This window comes from Nannospalax galili, unplaced genomic scaffold (genome assembly GCF_000622305.1).
Source record: "Nannospalax galili isolate Female #2095 unplaced genomic scaffold, S.galili_v1.0 scaffold82, whole genome shotgun sequence".
In the NCBI taxonomy this organism is placed as follows: Eukaryota; Metazoa; Chordata; class Mammalia; order Rodentia; family Spalacidae; genus Nannospalax; species Nannospalax galili.
In genome coordinates, this window is record NW_008348862.1 from 324422 (window position 1) to 347976 (window position 23555).

A 23555-nucleotide genomic window follows, 5' to 3' on the forward strand; every position below is an offset into this window, starting at 1 on the left:
TTTAATGTGTGCCAATTCACACTTTTGGCAATACGCTTCAAAGGGCAAGCTAGACTCTGTGCACAAAAAGTTCTTCCTATCACTGAGGTGTCTTCGTGTTGACTGGGAAGTGTGAACCAAGGGAGCCAAAGCAATCAATGGATTTACAGAGTGAACAATGAAGACTATCACTTGGTGTCATGATTTCAAAATAACTTCAGCATCAGGTGATGCCTACATGTGTGGGCCTTAGCTATGGAGGTTTGGTTAACAGAAGGTAGGCAGGCTAGGATTGTAACTCAGTTGGTATAGTGCCTCCCTAGAATGCCCAAAACCTTGGGTTTGATCCTTAGGTTTATTTAAAACTGCTTCTGATGGTACAGACTTCTAATTTCAACTTTAGCAGGTAGAGCATGAGAATCAAATATTCAAGGTCATTCTTTTTTTTTTTTTTTTTTTTTTTTTTTTTTTTGTCTTTTTGAGACAGGGTCTCCCTGTAGCTCCAGCTGTCCTGGAACTCACCATGTAGACCAGGCTGGCCTCAAACTCACAGAGATCCACCTGCCTCTACCTCCCAAGTGCTGGGATTAAAGGCATGTGCCACCACGCCCGGCAACTCAAGGTCATTCTTATCAACCTACTAAATTTGTGGCTACCCTAGGTTAAAGATCTTGCCATTCTTGCTCTCTCTTTCTCTTTCTCTCTCTCTGTGTATGTGTCTTTTTCTCCATCTCTGTCTCTGTCTCTCTCCCTCTCTCTGACAAAGGCAGAACTAGAACTATGCCTACCACCCGTGTGAGGTTGGAAGATGAAATACGAGGTGGAAGAACAGGAAACGTGTACACTTGGTGCAGTCGCTTCCTTTTCCTCGTGATGTTCTTCCAAGCTGCGTAGAGTTACTGAGGTAAACTGTCCCCAACAAGCACTGTGTAGGGAAACACTTCATTACATACCCAAAGCACCAGGACTCTATTCATGTGAGTTCATGTTGAATGTTCATCCAGGTGTGATCAATTGAAGGCAAGTTTTATCATGCAGCAGCTAATTAAAATGACTTGGAGACTGTGTCATCATATCTCCATGAGAGAGCCAGTGGCTCTGTAATTTGGGGACCAGAATTATCAGAAGCACTCACACACAGAGAGCTGACAGTATGAAGACTGTGGTAGATGAAGGCAACACATTTGTACACACCAACATTTCCCAAAAGACTTCTTTAGGGGAACGCTTCTGAGTCAAGGATTGAAAGGTAGAACATCTCTGTCCCTTAAGTTGTTTTTGTCAGAGAATTTGGTCATAGTGACATGAGAGTAATACATAGCCTCAGGTGAAAATGAGAAGGAACAGAAAGCCCCTTACCTGCCCACCAAGGGAATAGATACCATATGTTCTCATGAGGTATAAAATGTTATTTGAAGACTGAAATGAACATCCACTGTCCTGGAGCCATCCAGACACCCGCTCTAGATGCATCAGCTCCCATCTAGCTCATTGCTCTGCATTTGACATTCACCACAGTGCACTTCTGAAGTATCAGACCATTTTCTTAAGGCTTTACCATAATTTGAGGGGGGTTGTTTTTTGTTTTTTGTCTTTTTGAGGCAGGGTCTCCCTGTAGCCCCAGCTATCCTGGAACTCACTATGTAGACCAGGCTGGCCTTAAACTCACAGAGATCTGCCTGCCTCTGCCTCCCGAGTGCTAGGATTAAAGGTGTGCGCCACCACGCACGGACCAACTTAGGTATTTTTAAGATTCAGTGCTTACCGGTAGGCCTTATTAAACTGTGATGTCCCAGTACAAAGTACCTAAAGCATGAATTTGACTGTTCATGTGGCTCTAAATGGTACTTGGCTGGGCCCCTCGTCCTCACACTCAGTTACACTGCTCTACCTTCTATCTGGTCTCATCCACATGGATTTAGACCTTACTGTCACAGTCCCTGTAATGTGTAAGTGTACACAGAACTCTGTGGTGTATCTGAGGATCTGTTCTCAGTTGGATGACTGTACTTGGGAGCAAGAAATGACTTCAAATGTTTATGCTCAGAACAGTGATTAGTTTTCTTCTGTCTTCATGAAACTGGAGTAATTCTCTCTGTTGTGACTTTATCCCCAGTGTTAGCAATTCTAAGAAAACTTTGCAGGAGGCGCTCCTCTAATTCCCAGCAGGACACTAGGGAAACTGCAGCTGGGGAACAACAAACATCAAACAGAACAACCGAAGGAACTGGGGAAATTCAGCAGTCAGGATGAATTATGGGCGACAGTTATAGAGTATACCATTTGCTATATGTACAACTATGAAGAAGTTTACCAGCACTTTTTAGTATTTTAAACTGTTAGAAATTTCACATGTAGAATTTCAATCCAAGAACTTAAAAATGCATTTAAAAGTCAGATTTGATCCTGACTGAACGATATGAAGGAAAGGAAAGCTAACCTTGTGTGACCCAATGTGGCTCCATCTGTAGGGAGAAGCAGGTGAGCCATACTCTCTTCTGACTTCTCTCAGATGTGGGTGATAGAGATGAACTGGATCTGTGGCATCTCAAGAGTGACTGGACAGCGACAAATGTCTCAAGAACGATAATAAAAGTTGCATTAAAAACAGCATTCCTGGTCCGATCCAGTGGGAGAAGGTCTCTGGAGTACTCAGTTAAACTTTTTGATTGGCAGGCTGAAGTTTCAAAAATGTGTCAGTGGGAACAAGAAAATATGAGTGGAGATTTTTAGGATAAAATCTGTTCGTTTTATTTTTTAATTTATGTGTTATGTGTATACTCAAGTATATGTAGGTGCACTATGTGATGGCAGGAACACTCAGAAATTTTTTAAAAAAAGAGTCAGATATTCTGGAATTACAGGTGGTTCTCAGCTGTCATGTGGGTGCTGGAAAAAGAACCAGGTCCTCTGCAAGAGCAGTAAGCCCATTAATTGCTGAGTCATCTCTTCAGACCAATTTTGCATGTTTAAAGACTATTTTCTCACTAATTTTGTGTATGAGTGTTCTGCCTGCATGTATGTAAGTGCACCCATGTCATGCAGGGGCCAGAAGAGGGCATCAGATCCCCTGGAACTGGAGTTTCAGACGGCTCTCAGCTGTAATATGGGTTCTGGTTCCTCTGCAAGAGCAGCCATTGCTCTAAACTGTTGACCCATCACTCCAGCCCCCCTATTTTCACATCTTTTATTTTGTTATTAAGAATAAATTGGGGTGTCTGGCTCCCGCTTTCATGGCCATTGCAGTACATTGAGGTCCCTACAGACAGCACTGGGGCACATAAGAGTTGGATGGGCACGGGGCGACTCTCTGCCTCACTGAGGGAAAACAACTAAACATGGGCAAAGAAGATCCTAAGAAGCTGTGAGGCAAAGTATCATATGCATGCTTTGCGCAAACTTGCCAGAGGAGCACAAGAAGCAGCACCCTGGTGCTTCCATCAGCTTCTCAGAGTTTTTCTAAGAAGTGCTTGGAGAGGTGGAAGACCGTGTCTGCTAAAGAAAAGGGAACGTTTGAACACATGGCAGAGGCTGACAACCTACATCCCTCCCAAAGGGGAAACACAAAAGACACTCAAAGATCCCAACGCACCCGAGAGGCCTCCTTCAGCTCTCTTCTTCTGTTCTGAGTATCGCCCCAAATCAAAGGAGAGCGTCCAGGTTTATCTACTGGGGATGTCTCAAAGAAACAGGGAGGGATGTGGAGCAGCACCGCTGGCCGCTGAGCTGAAGGAGAAACAGAAAGGATACTGCTGCCCGCAGAGCTAAAGGAAAACCTGATGTTGCAAAAAAGGGGGCTGTCAAGGCTGAAAAAAGCAAGAAAAAGAAGGAAGAGGAGGATGAAGAAGATGATGAATAAGTTTGTTCTAGCACAGTTTTTTTTTTTTTTTTGTCTATAAATCATTTAAACACCCCCCTCCCCCGTACACAACTCACTCCTTTTAAAGAAAAAAAATCGAAATGTAAGGCTGGGTAAGATTTGTTTTTAAACTGTACAGTGTCTTTTTTTTTTGTATAGTTAACATACCACCGAATGTGTCTTCAGATAGCCCTGTCCTGTCATAATGGTATTTTCATCGCCTCTAACCTTGCCTGCTGCAGTACAAGGGCTGTAAACTGGCGTGGGAATTTAACGCAGGTTGTTGTTCGTGCACAGCGCAGGTTAGTTCTACGGACAGTCTTTTTTTCTTCTTCGGTTGTCTCTTTTGCAGCTTATACAAAAATAATTGTTCTGTTACCTGAACACCACTCTGTAAGTGAAAAAAAATGTAGCTGTTTTGTTGACATTCTGAACACTTCTAAGTAAATACAATTTTTACTTTAAAAAAGTAAATTTTGGGGCTCTGGAATGATCTGCTCTTATAGAAGACCCAGGTTCAAACCCCAGCATACTCGTAGTGGGTAACAACTGTCCATAACTGCAGTTGCAAGAGATCTGGTGCCCTATTCTGTTTTCCTCAGGCATCGCACAACACGGGTGCACTTACATACATGAAGGCATAGCACTCATGTATATATATAAAAGAAAAAAGAAGGGTAAATTTTGTGAGGGCCAGAGAGATGGGTCAGCAGTTAAGAACACTGGCTGCTCTTGCAGAGGACCTGGGTTTGATTCCCAGTACCCACATGTTGGCTAACAACTGTTTGTAACTCCAGTTCCAAGGCGATCTGATGCCCTCTGCTGACCTCTGCAAGCATTGCACGACACAGGTGCACTTAGCTACATCCAGGCAATACACTCACTCATACACAAAATAATAAAATATTTTTAAAAGAATAAGTTGTATAAACATGCCATTTAAAAGGTACAAATTTAAAACATTCAATTTTCAGCCCCAAATAGTAGTATGTTCCTTATTAGATTATACTTCATGATTGTTACAAATCAAAGTTACTGAATCCCTGAAAACTGATTATTGCTCCTATATATTTTAGTGTCTTGCTTCTTTAAAAAATTATTCTTTATGTGTGTGAGTGCTTTGCCTGCAGATATATAAGTGCATCGTGTGGGTCCCTCATGCCCATGGAGGCAAGTAGAAGGCATCAAATCCCCCGGAACTGGAGTTAAGGACAGGTGTTAGCTGCCATGTGGGTATTTCAAACTTCACCACGATCCTCTGGAAGAGTGCCCAGTGCTCTTGACTGCTGAGCCATCCCTCCAGCCCTCCTGTTTTTGCTGCTTTACTGTATTTGCTGAAGAAATTCCATAGTTACTATTCTCTGTCAATTGTGGGTAATGTGGCTAATGTGTATGTCTGAGCTCATGATCAGACCACTGTCATGGCACTCTATGCATGTGTTGGGAAGTAGCTTCAACATAGCAGGAGAGGTTAGCTTTCTACCTTAGAGTTAACTTAATAGTTGAGGAGAGCCTGGTCCCAAGTCTTTGTGCTCAGAGCACTGATTATGTAAATTGTCCTACACATCAGTATGGTTTTATATTCCCAAAACTACAAAGGGACCATGTAAATCACATCCACCAAGCCTATTCTATTTTGATGTTTTATGGAATATCTATCACCTCAGTAAACCACAAAGAAAACACTGAATGCCACTGTTCTAGCCTCTGGGGAAAATGATTTTTTTCTCAAGGTTAGGGTAAAGGGTAAAACCCTTCAAAAAACACAAACATTTATAATGAAGATCTCTCAGATACTATTCTGACAGTTTTCCTGGGAAGAGTCTTGGAAGGAAATCTATCCCAGTCTTGCTAATATGCTCATGCCTTCAAGATTTTCCTTTCCCCATGTGACTGCTCCCTTGGGTAAAAGCACCAACTTGTACAGGCAGGATGGTGTTAGGAGAGGTTAAAATGACGTACAGTTGTTTCCCTCTTGAATAAATGCCTCCTGTATTACTGGAAGCTTTGGTTAATGTCCAGAATCCCAAGGTACCTAAGTAAGATGTACTGTACAAGCAATCTTTATTTTCTCATACTGATGATGCCACTGTGATGGACCAGCCCAGACCGGAGCACTCAGTCCGACGGGAACAGGGAATCGGAGAGTGGGCAAGGATTCGGCGAGTGACAAACAGACACAACACAAGAGATGACTGATGATCTGAATGTAATTTTCTAAAGTGAAGCATCAGATTTTATACAAGTTACAAGACAAGATTGTGCAGGCATCAGGTTGATTTCATGGTTAATCATTTTCTTAGAAATACAATTCAAAATCAAAGCAATACAGGACAATGTAGAGTGTTCTTATCTAATTAATCAGGTGCTTAGACTATTTGTCCTTTTCCCTTAGTGGTTTGGCAACATCAGCTACTTATAAATTTCATGGTTGGTAATTTTATGGTTCCGTTTTCTCAATTTTGAGGTTTCAGTGGCCGAGGCCAATGACTAGGTCAGTGAAGTTATAATAACTCCATATAACTTCAAAGGCTTGTTTCTCTAATCCCTATTTTCCTATTCTTTCTATCCATGTTTCTTATACTGCCTGTAATTATTCAAGTATACTTTGTTGCTGACTTGTAGTAAAGGCACCAAAGTGGTCTGGATCTAGCGAACCTATCCATAAACTATAGTGAATACCATGAAACTTTCCATTCTTGAATATTTACCCATCTGTTATTTCTTTCATAAACTCCTGTATGAGGAAGTGGTTCATCAATGGGCTCAGGGATTCTAAATATGCTCTCCTTTCCCTTAAGGGGATGCCATAGCCTACCTCTCCCTAACTCGTAGGCAATTCCTAAGTCTGTCTTAACTGTAGGCAGCAATCTTCTTTCAGTATCCGTTTGATCTCCTTGAGTCAACTCTAGGGACTGAAGTAGGGGGATTACTCACAAATAATTCTTCTTGCTGTAACTTATCTAGAATTCTTCAAAGTTGCCTATTCTTAGCTACTTTACTTATTGTTTAAAACAAGAAAAGAGCATTTGGAGGAAGTCTCACATCCGTATCTAGTCTCTCTTCAGGTGGGCCTAATGACCTGAGTAGGTACAAAGCAGTTCCTCTATGAGGAAAGAACAGGAATAAAGACAGCAATGAAGACAAGAACTAAAGCAGAAGAGCCAAGGACACAGCATGCTTTTTTAACACAGCCATTCTCCAGGAGGCATTCTTCCTTTGAAGTTTTCTCAGCCTCCACCCATGGAGAATTCCTCACGCGGGCTCCACTGGAGGTGGCGTGACACCACTGCATAAGCCATATTCTATGAGGATGAGATTATCCTTGAGAATTGCTATTAGATGCTCAGCATAAATTATAAATCATATTGATTCAAGGTTTTTTTTTTAATCATCAACTACGTGAGCTTAAAGCAATCACTGTGAGAAACGGGGCACTGGTAGGAGGTGAGGACAGTTTCTAGTTGTCTTCCTCTGCCATGAACATGTCAAGTGCTCAGTTTTCCTTTTCTTTCCTGCTCCTCATTTAGTCTGCTTTCACTGAGGAAGCCCCAGCAGTGACTCACTCTAGGCTTTAGAGCACAACCATACTGCTGAATAAGTTAAGCAGTGCTCTCTCAGGAAATCACAGACCAGTGATTAACAGTGTCTTCCTAGGTGCTCAGGAACCCTCTGCTGAAAAAGACATTTTTATTAGGGAACAGGAATTAGCAGCCTGTGAGTGGGTAAGATTAGTTTTTCTACCTGAAATAGAAAGGGTCCTCTCTAATATGTTGTTTTTAACTTGAGTTTGGCTGTTACAACATGACTGTACCATCCAGGTATAGTGAGAAACATCTGTAATACCAGCATTAAGGAGGTAAAGGCAGGAAAATCTATCAGTTCCAAGCCGACTGATTTCCAGCCCAGCCAGGGCTGCATAGTGACACACTGTCTAAAAAGAAATGGAAACATGACTACACCCATTATAGATACTTGAATATTTTTTCCAGAATGGTGGAAGAGCAGACCCTTACAAAGTAGTATCTTATGAAAAGGGCATTTGCAAACGGCAGCATCAGGGTACACAGGATGTGGTAGGCCTCTTCTTACTCCTTGGAAACACTGTCTCTTCCTTGGACTAAGTACTGTGTAATTGATGACCTGAAGGGAGTTGGATATATCTTCCAGGGATTTTCTAGGGATGTAACTTGTTCTTGTTTTTTGAGCCTTTCACGTTGCCATTGATTCTCGTATCCAAATACTGAGGAAGAGAAATGAAAGTATTTGTCAATAAGCTTCATAACATAGTCCTCCTAATGTCTTTTTTTCTGTAGTTGCAGACACCCTGGGAAGAATATCAAAGCTGTAAGTACGCAGAATTCCTTGGTGAGGAAAAATATAAATGCTGATAGGTGTGGCAACCTTTCTGGCCATTTGAAGGGACATTTGATTCTGTGTTCCAGGGGGAAAGAATAGGACATATTTTGAAAAAGGGGTTGATTGTCTGGGTAAAATTTTAAGAGTCAAGATTCTCCAATTCTTGGCAGAAATTGCAGTCACCTTGACTGTATGTGTAGTTGTGTCCTTGAAGAACACTGAGCTCCTGTGTCTTTCTGTGATTGTGACTGTGAATGGATGTGATTCTGTGTGAGGGTACATGTGTTTTCAGGAGATATTGTACACTCACAGCACAATCACACTCACTTTATCAGATCTGTCACTCATGCTTTACATAAATTTATATGCATTAACCCATTCACTGTTTTCTACCTATGTCTCTGGTGATGGTTTGTTATCACCCCTGTTCCAGGACCCAAATGAAGGCTCTCAGATCTCAAATTTGAATGTGGAAAATTTGAAAACATAAACTCATATGTGTGTGCCAATGCTGTTGCTCAGATTCTGAAATGAACTCATGATTATCATGGAATACTAGCCTCAGACCTCTGGGATTAGTATTCCTGTATTATCCTGAAGTATCCCAGTCTAAAAATCATAGATGCCGTTTTTCTCCTGAAGGTAGCCTCCACTGTCCCATTATTCACAGATGTAATAAGGATTTCCACAGATGTGGGATCAGTCACTGGAGTGAGAAGCTCAAATATACCTTGATGTTTCTGGTCAGTTCACAGATCTTTGGAGTTAGAAGCAGGACAAAACGGCACATCCCTGCAAGTTTGGGATTCATGTCCTAGAAGCTGGCCCCAAATATAAAAATGGGTGAAATATTTTAGTATTCTTGATAATGTCACCATGAGCAATAACATGCTCACATTCGTCAGTTAAAACCCCACAGGAATGAGAAATGAGCACTCAGAGTGGTTGTAATGGCTGTCATAGTGGGATGCACTGTCCTGACCTCCCAAATTAAAGAGCATCAGGCCCCAACCTATGCCACTCCCACATAGTGACAGGCTAGTGTGGCCTGTACAGTCAGCCACTCAACAGAAAAACAGAGAACAGGGAACCTGAAGAACGGAAGGGAAAGTAGAGTGAAGAATCACTCTTATTTTGAGGATTTTCTTTTCAAAGCTTTGGTAGACTGTTATATTTCTGACCAAGGAACTGCCAATTAGCAAATGGAATGCTTTGGATAGACTAAATTCAGGATCCAAATATAAATTTGTTTTCATGAAGTGGAATTTGTGTAGAATAGCTAAATGCAGTAGCGAGATTGGCAGATCAAAAGGTGTCCTTGCATGACTAAAAGATAGTGGTGAGCCAAAAGAGATTGCTCAGTGAGTAGCGCTTGCCACTGAATACTGATAACTGAAGTTGAACCCCTGAAATCCACATAAAGGTGAAATGAGAATCTGACACCAAAACTTGTCCTCTGACATCAACATGTCCCTTGGGGGCACATACATATCCACATAATGCACATCATTTTTGCACTCAAACAATAACAAAATTAAATAAATAATTTTACCAAAGAAACTGGCAATTTACTGGAGTTTCAAATGGACAGAAGCAATGGTGAGACTCTGTCACTGAATCATAGTACAGAGCTTGGGCATAGCATGGATCAACGGCTCACGTCACATAATGTGCACTGTTCTCTGTAAATAAGAACTCAGTTTCTCAGTGCCTCTTCCTGTTGTCATCCGTCTTTGATAAATAGAGTATGCATTATGTAACATGTAGAAAATAACCACATTCATCTGGACAAAACTTTAAAATATTTTATTCAATATTTTATTTTATGTGTATGAGTATATTGCCTGCATGTATGTGAGTGCACCCAGGTCGTGCAGTGCCACAGAGGTCAGAAAAGGGCTTCGGATTCTCCTGGAACTGGAGGTAAGGATAGTTCGTAGCCACCATGTGGGTGCTGGGAATCAAACCCAGGTCCTCTACAAGACCAGTCAGTGCTCTTAACCGCTAAGCCATCTCTCCAGCCCCAATCTGGACAAAGCTTTAATATCCAGGAGGCAGCCCAGCAGCAGCCAAGTCTATACTTGTCATCCATCCACTTCCATACACTCATGACCTCATTACGAAAGCTCCCTGAGTGAGTTATACTCAGCAGCTGTCAACATCCTGACAGATACTCTGTTTCCTCCTAGACTTCCCAGGTGGCAAACCTGTGAGAGAATCATGTAATGTAAGAGCACCTTTTCGTGTTGTCTATAGAAATACAGCTCTATGGCAGTGTGCTGTGTTCTTTACATGGCAGTCTCCTTGGTGGGCTGGAGTTCAGTGGGAATCTCTTACCAATGGAGCCCTGGCTCTGTAGCAAAATGAGCAGCACCACATTATTATAACTGAATCCTAGAAACATTTCCCTCAGAAAAGATTTGGTTCTGATAGTATGGATTCTGTTTTTCAAGTGGAAATGGACTTGAGAATACACTCTCCGGGAAAAGCTCTTTCCTTTTCCACCAGTGTCATTTTCCATAGATTCGGGCAATGTGACCACTGAAAACCCCTGTTCTCTGTCTGGTTTCCTAAGTGATCCATGAAAACCAGACATTGGTGAAGTGTACAGAATGGCCTGATCGTCACAGCCTTTTCTTTTCTGTAACTGCAGGAAAATCCCAACAAATGGGGCAGTTGTGCCTATTTCAAATTCCTCCCTTGTTGAGGAAATATCTTAGGTTTTATCCTTGGGCATCTCTGGGTTCATGTTGGGAAGGAGGGTTGGAGGTTCTAGGAGAGGAAATGACTCTGCCTCACTGGCTGTGTGGAAATTCTGGGACACAAGAAAAGCTGAGGTGGATCTTGGGGGAGCTTGTTTGGCCTCACCACCTAGTGTACGCAGGAACAGTAGAATCTCCACTGACTTTTTTCCAGATATCTCACAAGCTGGTGCCTGGGAGATTAGCAGCATAACCAGCACTGGTGAAGAGGCCAAGTGGTGGATAAAAGGGAGGAAATCCCAGGACACAAAGATTGCACCTTCTACTTGGGAGGCAGGGAATGGGAAGGGATTAGTGAGGACAGGAGCTATGCCTGGAAGTTTGGGTGGTTTCCTCCTTCAAAGGCACAATGGTGGGCTTGTACTAGTAGCTTTGATTTGGGTCTGTCATTTAAAGATGACCTTTCCCAGAACACCAGCTCCTTCCTGCCTGGGTCACTGCCAATCCTCCACCTCTTTGGTTGTGATTAGTGGTAGCTCTCCTATGAACTGTGCCCATGAAATGCTGTGATCATTTTGGATACTGACTTGTGACAGAATCATGGATGGGGCACAAATCTCAAACCTCACAGACACAACATGGAGGAAACGGCCCACTGATGCTTGATATTCATATTCTCTTATTCTCTCATATTCTTTCTCTCTCTCTCTCTCTCTCTCTCTCTCTCTGGACTTTTGGAACTTACTGCAGTGCCTCCATGGTCCTCTGTTCCCTCCTTAGTCCCACCTTAAGGAGTGAGCTGAGAGTGGATGACAGGTGGCTGTTGAGGTGGGTCATTTCATTAGACAGTGTCCTGGGAAGTCTGTGCGCCACAGGAAAGCTGGGGTACATCTTGTGAGGTCCAGTGTGGCTTCATCTGCTGTGGGCACAAAAGGTGAGCCACTCTATTGACTTAAAGAAGTTGAGGAATGGGAACCACAAAGCATATCAAATGCTGAAAATCTGGGTAAGTAACTGCATCCAGGTCTGTTCCGTTAGGGTACAGCTTCTCTACCTGGGATGCTGAGTGGGAACGGTGAGGACAAGGACACAGGGCACAGTGTGTAACTCTGAGCTCACTTCCACCCTGTGTTCCTCAGCCTTAGACTGAGGTGAGGTCACATGAGTGAAGGGAGGTTAGAGGCTGAAGGTCTATCTAGGAGCCTCTGACCTAGTGTATGCAGAGGGATCTGGTCTCTTAGGATTAGCTTTGGCCTTGTCTCAGGGTTCTTCGTTAATCAGCAAAGATGCAGAGGGCAGTTTAGGAGTTCTTTAAAACTACATATAGCAAATGTTATATTAAGTGGGAGAAAAACGCAAAGCATTTCCACTTAAATCTGGAACAAGTCAAGGTGCCCACTTTCTTGACTCTTATTCAATATAGTACTGGAAATCTTAGCTAAATCAATAAGACAAGCAATAAAAACAATATGAATAGAAATCAAAGTATTTGTAATTGCAAATGATAGGCGTCTATGCATAGGCGACCCTGAAGACTACACCAGATAATATTGTAAAACTAATAAACCCTTTCAGGAAAGTGGCCAGATATAAAATTAACATGCAAAACTCTATAGCCTGTACTAGAGAGATACCCTGTCTGAAAAGATCCTTGTAGCTCAAACCCTGAGACCCAAGTTCTAGCCCAGGAACCCACACAAAGGTGGAAGCAAAGAACTGACTTCCTAAAGTTGCCCTGTGACATCCACACATGTACTGTGACACACACTCCAATACAGACACATCATACAACCCACCCTCAAAAAACCTGTAGCCTCCCTATGATCGAAATTTTTTAAGACAAATCTGAGCTCTCAGTCGAAGCAGGGACACTCAAGTTTGGCCCAGACGTCGACAGGTCCATCATACAACAGAAGCAGGTTGCCTTGAGGGGAGAATTCAGGTGTCGATCCAGTTCTGTTTAGTTATTTTATGTCTGGGGATTGCACGCCAGGTCTCCTTCCCTAGGCCACCTCTCAGTTGTTCCCTCGCTGTTTTATTCATTTCTTTTCCGTTTCCAGAGGCCTTAGCAAGCTGGGCTGACTGACCTTCAGTTCGTTCTGCGGCCCAGGACCCTCCTGCCTCGGCCGGCTCAGGAGCTGGGACTTCAGGCCTGCAGCAGCAGCACCCACGCGTCACCCCGAATTCCGAGGCCCAGAGACGAGCCTCACTCCAGGCACAAACCAGGAGCTGGGGAGGAGCCGGCCCTAGAAAGGAGCGCCAGCTCCAGGACTCTAGTCCCCAGGCGAAGTGCCGATTGACCAAGCTGGAAAGATCCGGTCCACATCGCCCGCCATCCAATCAGCGCACGGGGGACCAGTGCGCGGGCCACAACTGCGCATGCGTGCATTAGGAAGGCGGAACTTCTCAAGGCGGGATCTGTGGTGCAGAGGCCAGAACGAAGTGCGAAGCACGTGTCTCCTCAGAACCATGTCTGGGCGAGAAGCCGCAGCCAACGCTTCCTCCTGGGTCGTTGCTCCCCGGCGAAGCTCGACGGGGTCGCCCGGCGCAGAGCGGACACCGGAGGAGGAGCCGAGTCGAAGAGGTCGGGGAGGCGGCAGGCCGGGCGGCGGCAGCTGGAGAGAGCCGGCGGGCGCCACCGAGGCCACGGCCGGAGGCCGCGGGGAACCGCCGCTCTGCTTCGGGGTGAAGAACGACGTGGTGGGCGCGGTGATAGGTGAGAGCCCAGCGCAGAGCAAGGCGTGGGCGGCGCGGGAGGGGGCGGCCGGGCTGTCCCGGGTCCCCCGCCAGGGCGGCGTGGTGGCCGCCGGGTGCTGCAGCTCCGTCCTTCCACACAGGCTGTGCGGGACGCGGGGCCTGCGAGACCCCCGCTGTCCGCAAGAGAGGGAGGAAGCAGAGGGCGCTCGGGTCTCCACCCCTGAGCAGCACAGCGGGCTGGAAGTAGGTGTTCCTGTGAACACCCCTCCTGGGCCATGAGCAGAGAAGTGCAGGTTAGTGTGAGGCTGGGCAGAGCCCCATCCACATCTCCCAGCTGAGCTCCAGGTCCATTTAACTGCAGGAAAGCGGTGCAAGGGAAGTGATCCCAGTGCAAGCTTTAAGTTATTAAGGTGCAGTTGCGGTGATGGGGAAGATACCTATTGCCATTTAGTCTGAGTTTAAATTACAATGCTTTGCCATTGGGTGATGGAGTTGTTTTCGTTTTTAACTTCCAAAGACCTGTTATGAGGGACTGGAGAAATCTTTCAGCGGTTAAGAGCACTGACTGCTCTTGGAGAGGACCCAGTTCGATTCCGAGCACCCACATGGTGGCTAACAACCGTCCATAACTCCAACGGGAATATAACGCCCACTTATGACCCCCGCGGGCATTGCAAGACATAGCTGCACTTATATACTTGCAGGCGATACACTTCATACACATAAAACAAAAATAATAAAATATTTATAAAAGACCTATTATAAGAAAATGAACAGGTTTATGGGGTATTTTTATCATCATTTTAAGACTAATAGTAGATTCATTTCTTCTAAAATGACTCAGGCTTTCTAAGATCTGAAGAGGGATGCTCCAGCAGAGAACAGATAGGTTTGCAACATAAATCAGCCCTCAGCAAGCAGCACGAACTGCACTCATTGTTACACACCCACCTGATCTTACATGTGCATGCTTATTAATTAGATTTGGATATTAAGCCCAGGCCACTCAAATAGCTACATTTGGATTTGCAGACTCTACTACTGAGCTACAAGAACCAATATGGTTTGTATGTGTTAAAATAATAACAATCTCATTTTCCTCTCTATTTTTCTCCCTTTCCCTTCCCCTTTTTTCCTTCTTCCTGCACTCCCTTCATTTTGGTACTCAGTTTTGAACCCAGTTATTAATAAAGGTTAGTATATGTTCTACCCCTAACTCTACTACCTAGCTGTGTTAGTTACTTTTCTATTTTTGTGATAAAACACCATGACCTAGGCAACTCATAGAAGAGTCTATTTAGCTTATAGTTACAGAGGTACAAGAGTCCATCATGACAGGTAGGCATGTCAGCAGAGGTGACTGGAGCAAAAGGCTGAGAACTTAAATCTTCAAGCAGGCACAGGAAGCAGAGAGAGGCAGACTGGAAGTGGACATGGCTATGTGCTCTCAAAGCCTACCCCCCAGTGATATGCTTTCTCCAGCATGGCCCCACCTCCAAAGGTTCCATGACCCTTCACTAACCATGAACTGGGGACCACGTGTCCGAATACTTGACATCTATGGGGGCCACTTATACGAACAATCACATTCTGCTCCCTGACCCCCATAGGTTCATGATCATAACACAATGCAAAATGCATTTGTCTCATAGTCCTTAACAGTCTCAACATTATTTAAAAGCCCAGTGTCCAGAGTCAGGCATGGTGGTGCATGCCTTTAATCCCAGCACTTGAGAGGTAGAGACCAGTGGATCTCTATGAGATTGAGGCCAGCCTGGTCTGCATAGTTAGTTCTCAGGCCAGCTGTGCAGGGAGACTGTTTCACAAAAAGATCAACAAAAAAGTCCAATGTCCAAAGTCTCCTGAGTTTCAAGGCAGTCTCTTAACCGTAAACCTCTGTAAAATCAAAAGACAAATTATGTACTTACAACACAATAGAACCAAAAACACATTCCCATTCCAAAAGGAAAGAATGGAAACAAATTGAGGCGCTATCCAACCAAAGCAAGATGGAAAACCATCAGGGTAAACACAAAATCCAGTTGTTCCATGTCCAGTGTGTGGGACTTTAGCTCTAAAGGGCTTAGATGGCTCAGCCCCTCTAGCTTTGCTGCATGCAATATAACATTTTTCTCTTGGACTAGTACCACTCCCTGTAAGCAAGCAGATGTTTTATAACGTGGCATCTCCAACAATTCTGGGGGCTCCACTACCAACCAGGCTTCACCTTTCACAGCTTTACACAATGGTTTCTCAGAGCCTCTTGGCTTGCCAGGACTTTCTTTTAAGCAGGGACTCCCCTACTGCATGCTGCCTGAACTCCACAGCTTTCTGAAACCATGGAAGAAGAAGCTGCTTACTTGGAATGCCTCTAAAGCCAGCACACTGCCAAGTTGGGCTGCCAGCTTGGGATGGACCTCATATATCCGTATTATGAGCGGCTACTTTCATATTTCACAGTTTTCTAGGAACAGGAAACTTTAGACCTTTTCCTTTCACCTTGCCCTGAGGTACTCTTTCCATTGTTCAAGTGTAAATCTGGAGGCTTCTCCTTAATGGCTCAATTTCCTTATCAGAGAGAGCCTCTCCTTCAGCACAGGTCTTGGCTCCAGGCTTCCTAGTGCCCTCTTTCTCACTACACTGTACATTCTGTGTACTTGACCTTTTTCATTGTAGATAACTATAATATTCACTATTAATAACCAGTCCACCATTTCTATGTTAGGCTATCTCTAAATTTACCTCACCAAAGGAATTATCCCATTACTTTTCAACTTAGTCTCAAGTAAGCTCATAGGCTGTGGGCAGACAGAAGTCAGGTACTTTGCCAAAGTGTCTGTTTCTGTTTAACTCCTTTTTTCTCTCTGGAACTACATTATTTTGAGCACTTCTTTCTTCCAGGATCCTACTAGGATGACTCATCAAGCTCTGGTTAGAACATTCAACCACTTTTCATTCCAAACTTCCAAAGGCTTCCACATTTCTCCAAAAACCCATGTGGTCAGGTTCTTCACAGTAACAGCCCAGTCTCCAATACCAAGTCTGTATTAGTTACTTTTCTGTTACTGTGGTAAAATGCCATGACCAAGGCAACTTATAGAAGGAAGAGTTTATTTGGCTTATGGTTCCAGAAGAGCAAGAGTCCATCATGGTAGGAGAGACACGGTGGCAGAGGTGACAGGAACAGAAAGCTGAGAACTGACATCTTCAAGAAGGCGCAAGAAGAAGAGAGAGAAACTGGAAGTGGGCATGGCTATATCTCAAAACCCACCCACAGTGATGTGCTCTCTTCAGAATGGCCACACCTAAGGGTTCCATCACCCTGCCCAAACAGTGCCACAAACTGGGGACTAAGTGTTCAAATACTTGGCCCCTATGGGAGACATTTAATCAAACCATCACACCATCCCCAACTCATTTTTAAGTATACAGTACAGTATTAATGACAAATATAATTTTTTAATTGAATTATTTAGACAGATGTGGTTACTCAGTACCTGAAATCCCACCACTTGGAAGGCAGAGGCAGAGTTACTATGAATTTAAGTCCAGATTGGGATTCATTGTGAGTTCCAGCCTAGACTCCTATGTGGGATACTATAACAAAAAAGCAAACCAAAATGGAAAAAAAAAATGGATTTCATATTGTTAGCAGTGGTTCTAATTTCTTCACATCCCCTCTAATACAGTTGGGATCCAGTTTTTCTAGTGCTCATATAGAATCCTTACTCTCCATCTTTGGGAAAGAAGCCTCCTACCAACCACACAAATCTGGAATGGAAATGTTTTCCCTCCTTATAAACAGAAGTTTACTGCACCCTAAGAGCCTTTCTTTGAATGATTTAGAGAAGAACTACACAAAGTCCTCTGAGGAAGGGACATAAGCCCTTTTTATTGATTTCAACTTACATATTCCTTTGTTTTTAAATAGGTCGTGGTGGGTTAAAAATAAGAGAAATTCAAAACACAACAAACACCAGAATACAGGTAAGTCATCTTTGTTCTTAATCCTTGAAAGCATAGTTCATAAGAGACCACTTAATTTACCATCTGCTCAGTTCTTAGCAAGTGGCCAAAGCACTTCGTAGGAATATTCTCAAGAATTTGCCTGAGCTCCTGGGCCACCGCAGCAAGTGGCATCATTTGGATGGTTGGGCAGCACCTTGCATTGGGCCATGGACTAGGCTTGAGAGGTAAGGGTGTCATAGGCCCGTGGTCTTCTTGGTCCCCCTGGACATGCCTCCTTGGTATCTCTGGCCCAGGTAGGCTCTCAGCCTTGTGGCTGCCCTCCCCTCAGTCACTGTTCTGGTCTGGAGTTCTATTTTGATGCCATGAAGACATTTTGTTTATATATAATATTTATATATTTTAAAGATTTGTGCCAAGAGAGTATATTTAATAAAAATTTAAATGACAAAAAAAAGAATTTACCTGAATTGTTGTCTGTTCTGGGTATATGTATAGGTTTTGTGACTTTTTAAAAAATAATTTATTGAGAATTTCATACATGCATATAAGGTGTTTTGATCAAATCCACAGCCACTCCCTCCCTTCCAACTCCTCCTATATCTCCCAATCGCTTTTTCTGATAATTTCACGTACTCTTTATTCTTTTTTTTTTTTTAATGGGGCTTTTTGCTACTCTAACATTCCCCCCTCTGAAGAGGTAACCCTAAAATCTATTAAGGATAAGAGCTCCCTAATACTTTTGACAATTTTGGCCTTTGGAACGGAGTCTGTTGCTAAGAGGCCCAAGGATATTTTGACTTTTAACCAAGAAACTGGTTACTTTTCTTTGGGGCAGGAGATGTGAAGGTGGAGTAAAGGCAAGAGTAGTTAGCATTACAAGTTTTAGACAGGGAACCAGAAAAAAGTCAGAACAGGACAAATTCTAAATGTTCATATCAGAGTCCATTGGAATTTCTTGATGAGAGTTTCCAAAAGCCCTTAGGGAATCAGGATGCAGACTTCTCTGGCTTCTTCCATGCTGAACAGGGACTCAGGGTAAGGCAATTGCGGTACCCCTTCAGTGGGTCTATCTAAAAGACTCCCAAATTGCACAACTCTTATCTGTAGGGAGAAAAGAAAGTAGGAGATGTGAAGGTGGAGTAAAGGCAAGAGTAGTTAGCATTACAAGTTTTAGACAGGGAACCAGAAAAAAGTCAGAACAGGACAAATTCTAAATGTTCATATCAGAGTCCATTGGAATTTCTTGATGAGAGTTTCCAAAAGCATCTCTCTATTGGATTCCTCCTCATTTTTCTTTTGTCTGCCAAGGCTGTAGAGAGATGGATTCAGGATTTGCTTTCAGGCACTCTGATATCTGTTGGAGTTGTTAGAATCAGTGTCAGTTCCTTCTCAAAGGTGTCTAGATAAGGGGAGAAAACAAATTTAGCCAGTATTTTAGAACAATAGCAGGTTATCTCCCTTAGTTACAGGTGAGCACTACAGTATTGCAGACCAAGATATGAAGTCTTACATCTGAGCAGCACTTTCTGATTCTGAACAAAATCATCAATGAGAAATAATTGTCTAAATAACTTTTTATATAGGCTTAAGCCTAAAATCTGGGAAGTGTAATCCCTTGAACTCTTAAAGACATATACTGATGACTTTACTCTTTGGTTATACTTTCCTTTTGGGTGTTTAAGGCCATACAGTTGCCCAAATAAATCAATTTATTTTTACACTTAAGGTCGTTTGAGGATCTGTTCCTCAGGGGTCACATGGGCTTGGGAGGAGCCCCTGGCTCCTTTCTTTTACCAGTTCCATCTATGCGAAGATAAGTCAAAGGTCCTGCTCAACCATGGCTGACTTTTCTTGGAAGCATGGAGGAAATGTTTCTCTGCGTTGATCCTCCTCTTTTAGACTGGACACTGGTTCAAGTCCATCTGGTGGGGTTTCCATGTCCTCCCTGAACAAGAGGACAGATGACTCACCACAGTTACAGGACATTTTGAGAGATGTTCCATTGTCCCCTCGAACTTAGTTGACCTTGGAGGGCAAGGGGCAAAAGACTGTCCTTTAAGTCCCTCTGACCATATTAGTATAGGCCTCGAAGTATGGCTGTTAAACATCCAATAATAAGGTTAGTTCCACCAGTGTAGTACTTTTAATTACCATGTGCTATGTAGATAAAGTTTAGCTAAACAACCAAATGTTCTCAGATAAACCTTGACTAGATATATATTTTGTTCATTAAACTAGTTGACGAAACTATGACCTTAGAAATTTTAAGATTATGTGTATATTATGTTTGTCATCCTTTATATATCATAACAAGCCTACACAGACCTTTATCACTTGCTTAGGCTTTCTCATTTTTTCTGCCTGTTTTGGAAAATATCACCATTCCCATCTCCTTTTAGCATCTTTTACATTCTCATTTTCTTTTTTTATTAATTATGAGACATAATAACATTAACAAATTTTCCATCTGTTGTGAAAATTCTTTTCCTGGGGATACTAAGCAATGCTTATTCCCTTTTAAGGTTCTAGTGTCAAACCAAGTTTTGCTGGGGAACCAATGGTTGTGTGACTTGCAGAAGTTAAAAATTTTGTTAAAATAATCTCCATCCAAGAACGATAACCCAGGAGGCTAGAGATATGGTTTAGCAGTTAAGAGTACTTACTGCTTTTTCCAAGAACCCGAATTCAGTTTCCAGGACGCACATCACATAACTCACAACTGCCTGTAACTCTAGCTCTAGGGAATCTGACACCCTCTTCTAGCCTCCAAGGATACATGCACACATATGGTGCTCATACATATACTCAGACACACGTAAACACATACATACACACACATAAACATAAAATAATATAGATAATTTTTTTTTTAAATGATAACTGTGGGGCTGGAGAGATGGCTCGGCGGGTAAGAACACTTGTTGTTCTTGCAGAAGACCCGGGTTCAAATCCCAGCACCCACATGGCAGCTAACAATTGTCCTAACTCCAGTCCCAGGGGATCCAACAGCCTCTTCTGACCTCCGCAGGCATTACACAACACAAATGCACTTACCTACATGCAGGCAGTACATGCATACACATAAGATAAAAATAATTAAATTTTTTTTAAAAGAATGATAACTAGAGCTGGAGAGATGGCTCAGTGGTTAAGAGCACTCACTGCTCTTGCAAAAGACCTGGGTTTAGTTCCCAGCATATGCATGGCAGGTCACAACAGTCTGTAAAACCATTTCCAAGGGATCCAACTCCCTCTTATGGCCTCAACAGGTACCAGGCACAAACATGGTGCACCTACATACATGCAGGCACAGCATTCATATACATAAAGTAAATCTTTTTTTAATAATAAAGGGACTGGAGAGATGGCTCAGCAGTTAAGAGCACTGGGTACTCTTTCAGAGGACCCAGGTTCAGTTCCCAGTACCCACATGGCAGCTAACAACCACCTGTAACTCCAGGTCCAGGGAATCTGACACCCTCTTCTGGCTTCCATGGACATTGTATGCACATGGTGCACTTATACATACAGGCAAAACATCTAGACACAAAAAATGAAAATAATTTTTTAAATGACAACTCTGTAGGGTAGGGTACACTAGGAGGAATTGGAAGAATTGGTAGTGGTGGGTGAGTATCATCAAACTACAATATATAAATGTATAAAAATTTCAAAATAATAAAAAATAATATTTTAAAAGATATATCAGCAATATAGTGGCACATGCCTATGTCCCAGCACTCAGGATGGACCTTGAGTTCAGGACCAGTCTAGGCAATGGACCAATTCCTTGTCTTTTAAAAAAAATGTAGTTGGGGCTGGAGAGATGACTCAGTAATTAAGAACACTCACTATGCTTACAGAGGTTCAGTTCTCAGTACCAATATGATGGCTCACAACTGACTGTAACTGCAGTTCTAGAGAATCTGATACCCTCCTAGCCCCTACAGGCATTGCATGCATGTGGTGCACTTCTGTACATGCAAGATAAGCACTCATATGCACAAAATGTAAAAAAAAAAATAGTAATATTTTTTTTAATCAGTTATTTCTGTGGCATAGTCATCATGCCCAAAGCCTCCCTACCTGGGTCTCTTACCACAAACCTTGATCTGTTCCTATGTTTTTAATCTTAGTAACAACAGATGGCATCACTAAACTGTCAAGCCAGAAATCCTGGATTATTTTCTGTGATACTTCCTTCTCCTTATCTACCACTTGTCTCTGTCCTGAACTTTTCCAAAAGAGCCAGCCTTCTCATTTTCCCTTAACTGTTCACCCTACTTCGTGTCTCCTCTAAAATTCTCCACTGCAGTCAGAGGAATCTTTCTAAATACAAGTTATGTGGTGCCTTTTTTCTGCATAAAAACCTTTCATGGTTTCCAGACTTTTGTTAACTTACTTGGTTATGGTGCTGGGGGTTGAACCCAGAGTCTTGTGTATATTATTCCAGATAAGTGTTCTACCACAGAGCTACATACTCAGCCCTTTTATTTTTTTAATCACATTTACTTATCAGTGTAAGTCCACGTGTGTGTGTGTGAGTGTATGTGTGTATGCACATACACATTAGTGCACTAGAACCTGCAGCAACACACATAGGAAGGTAAAAGCACAGTTCTTTCTACCATGAGAGCCTTGGAGATTGAACTCAGGTCACCACACTTGGCAGCAGATGCCTTCAACTGCTGATCCATATCACTGGCCCAGCCCTTTTATTTTTGAGGCAGAGTATCAATAATGTAACACAAGGGCTAGAGAGAAGGCTCAGTGGTTAAGAGCACTGGCTGCTTTACAGAGGACCCGGGTTCAATTCCCAGCACCCACATGACAGCTAACAACTATCATTAACTCCAGTTCCAGGGGATCCTACACCCTCTTCTAACCCCCATGGGTATTGCATGACATGGGTGCACTCATACACATAATATAAAAATAATAAATAAAACATTTTAAAAAATAATGTAACATGGGCTGGCCTTGAACTTGGTATTTAGTTCAGGCTAGCATGGAACTCAAGATTCTCCTGCTTTAGCCCCCTGAGAAGTAGACTTACAGGTGTGTACCACCCCAAGTGTCTAGTATATGAGCCTCTTAAGCCCAGACTCTTCCATGTGGTCCACTTGACCAGGGCTGTTTTAACCTCTGCTACTTCTCTTAAACACCCCCACTTCCCAGCACTGTCCTACCACAGCTTTCTCCTGGGCAGCTGTCTACTGTACTTTTCAGCCAAGCCAGGTCTCACTTCCTCTGGTAGCTCTAAGGCCTCCTGCTTGCCTTTGTGTGCAGGTGTCTCTTCCATCCTCTCAGCAGTTCATCATTGTCTCTTTGAGGCATTTAACACAGAGTTGTGTCTGTAAACCCTGGAGATAATACACATTGAATAGCCAACTTAGGGCAGCATTTGGTTTCAAGATAAGTATTAAGTAAGGTTTCAAGATAAGTAAGTGAGGGTTGCTGAAATTATGCATGTCTAAAGATGCTTACCAGGCCTGGTAGTACAGGTGTAAAAACCTAGCTACTTGGGAAGATCACACATTCAAGGCCTGCATGTGTTACAAAGTAGTTCAAAGCTAGCCCAAATTAGTGTGACTGTCTCAAAATAAAATTTAAGGGGCTGAAGAGATGACACAGCAGGTAAGAGCACTGGTTGCTTTTGTAGAAGACCCAGATTCAATTCCCAGCACCCACATGGCAGGTAACAACCTTCCTAACTCCAGTTCCAGGGGATATGATGCCTTTTTCTGATGGCTGCAGGCATTGCATGACATGTGTGTACTTACGCACATGCAGGCAATACAGTCATGCACATAAAATTAAAAATAATAAATAAAAAGCCAGGCATGGTGGTGCACACCTGTAGTCCCAGCACTTGGGAGGCAGAGGCTGGTGGATCTCTGTGAGTTCAAGGCCACACTGGTTTACATAGTGAGTTCCAGGATAGCTGGGGCTACAGGGAGACCCTGCTTCAAAAAGACAAAAATAATAAT

General features: G+C 43.0%; 1 protein-coding gene and 1 long non-coding RNA gene across 6 annotated transcripts in view; one reads left to right on the forward strand and one right to left on the reverse strand.

The window, feature by feature from the left end:
- Window positions 1-6977: 6977 nt before the first annotated feature.
- On the reverse strand, window positions 6978-13127 carry LOC115072528. Its single transcript, XR_003851577.1, has 3 exons — window positions 12987-13127; window positions 11645-11818; window positions 6978-8081 (listed from the first exon to the last, which is right to left on the reverse strand). It is a non-coding gene; the product is annotated as an uncharacterized LOC115072528 (long non-coding RNA).
- Window positions 13128-13315: 188 nt separating this feature from the next.
- Window positions 13316-23555, forward strand: part of Ddx43 (DEAD-box helicase 43) — a 43614-nt gene continuing 33374 nt past the window's right edge. For all 5 annotated transcript variants that reach the window (XM_029569865.1, XM_029569869.1, XM_029569867.1 and 2 more), the window contains exons 1-2: window positions 13316-13615; window positions 17528-17583. In XM_029569865.1, coding sequence (XP_029425725.1) covers window positions 13369-13615; window positions 17528-17583 — 303 coding nt within the window. In that variant the 5' untranslated portion in view covers window positions 13316-13368. The remainder of the gene's footprint in view (window positions 13616-17527; window positions 17584-23555) is intronic.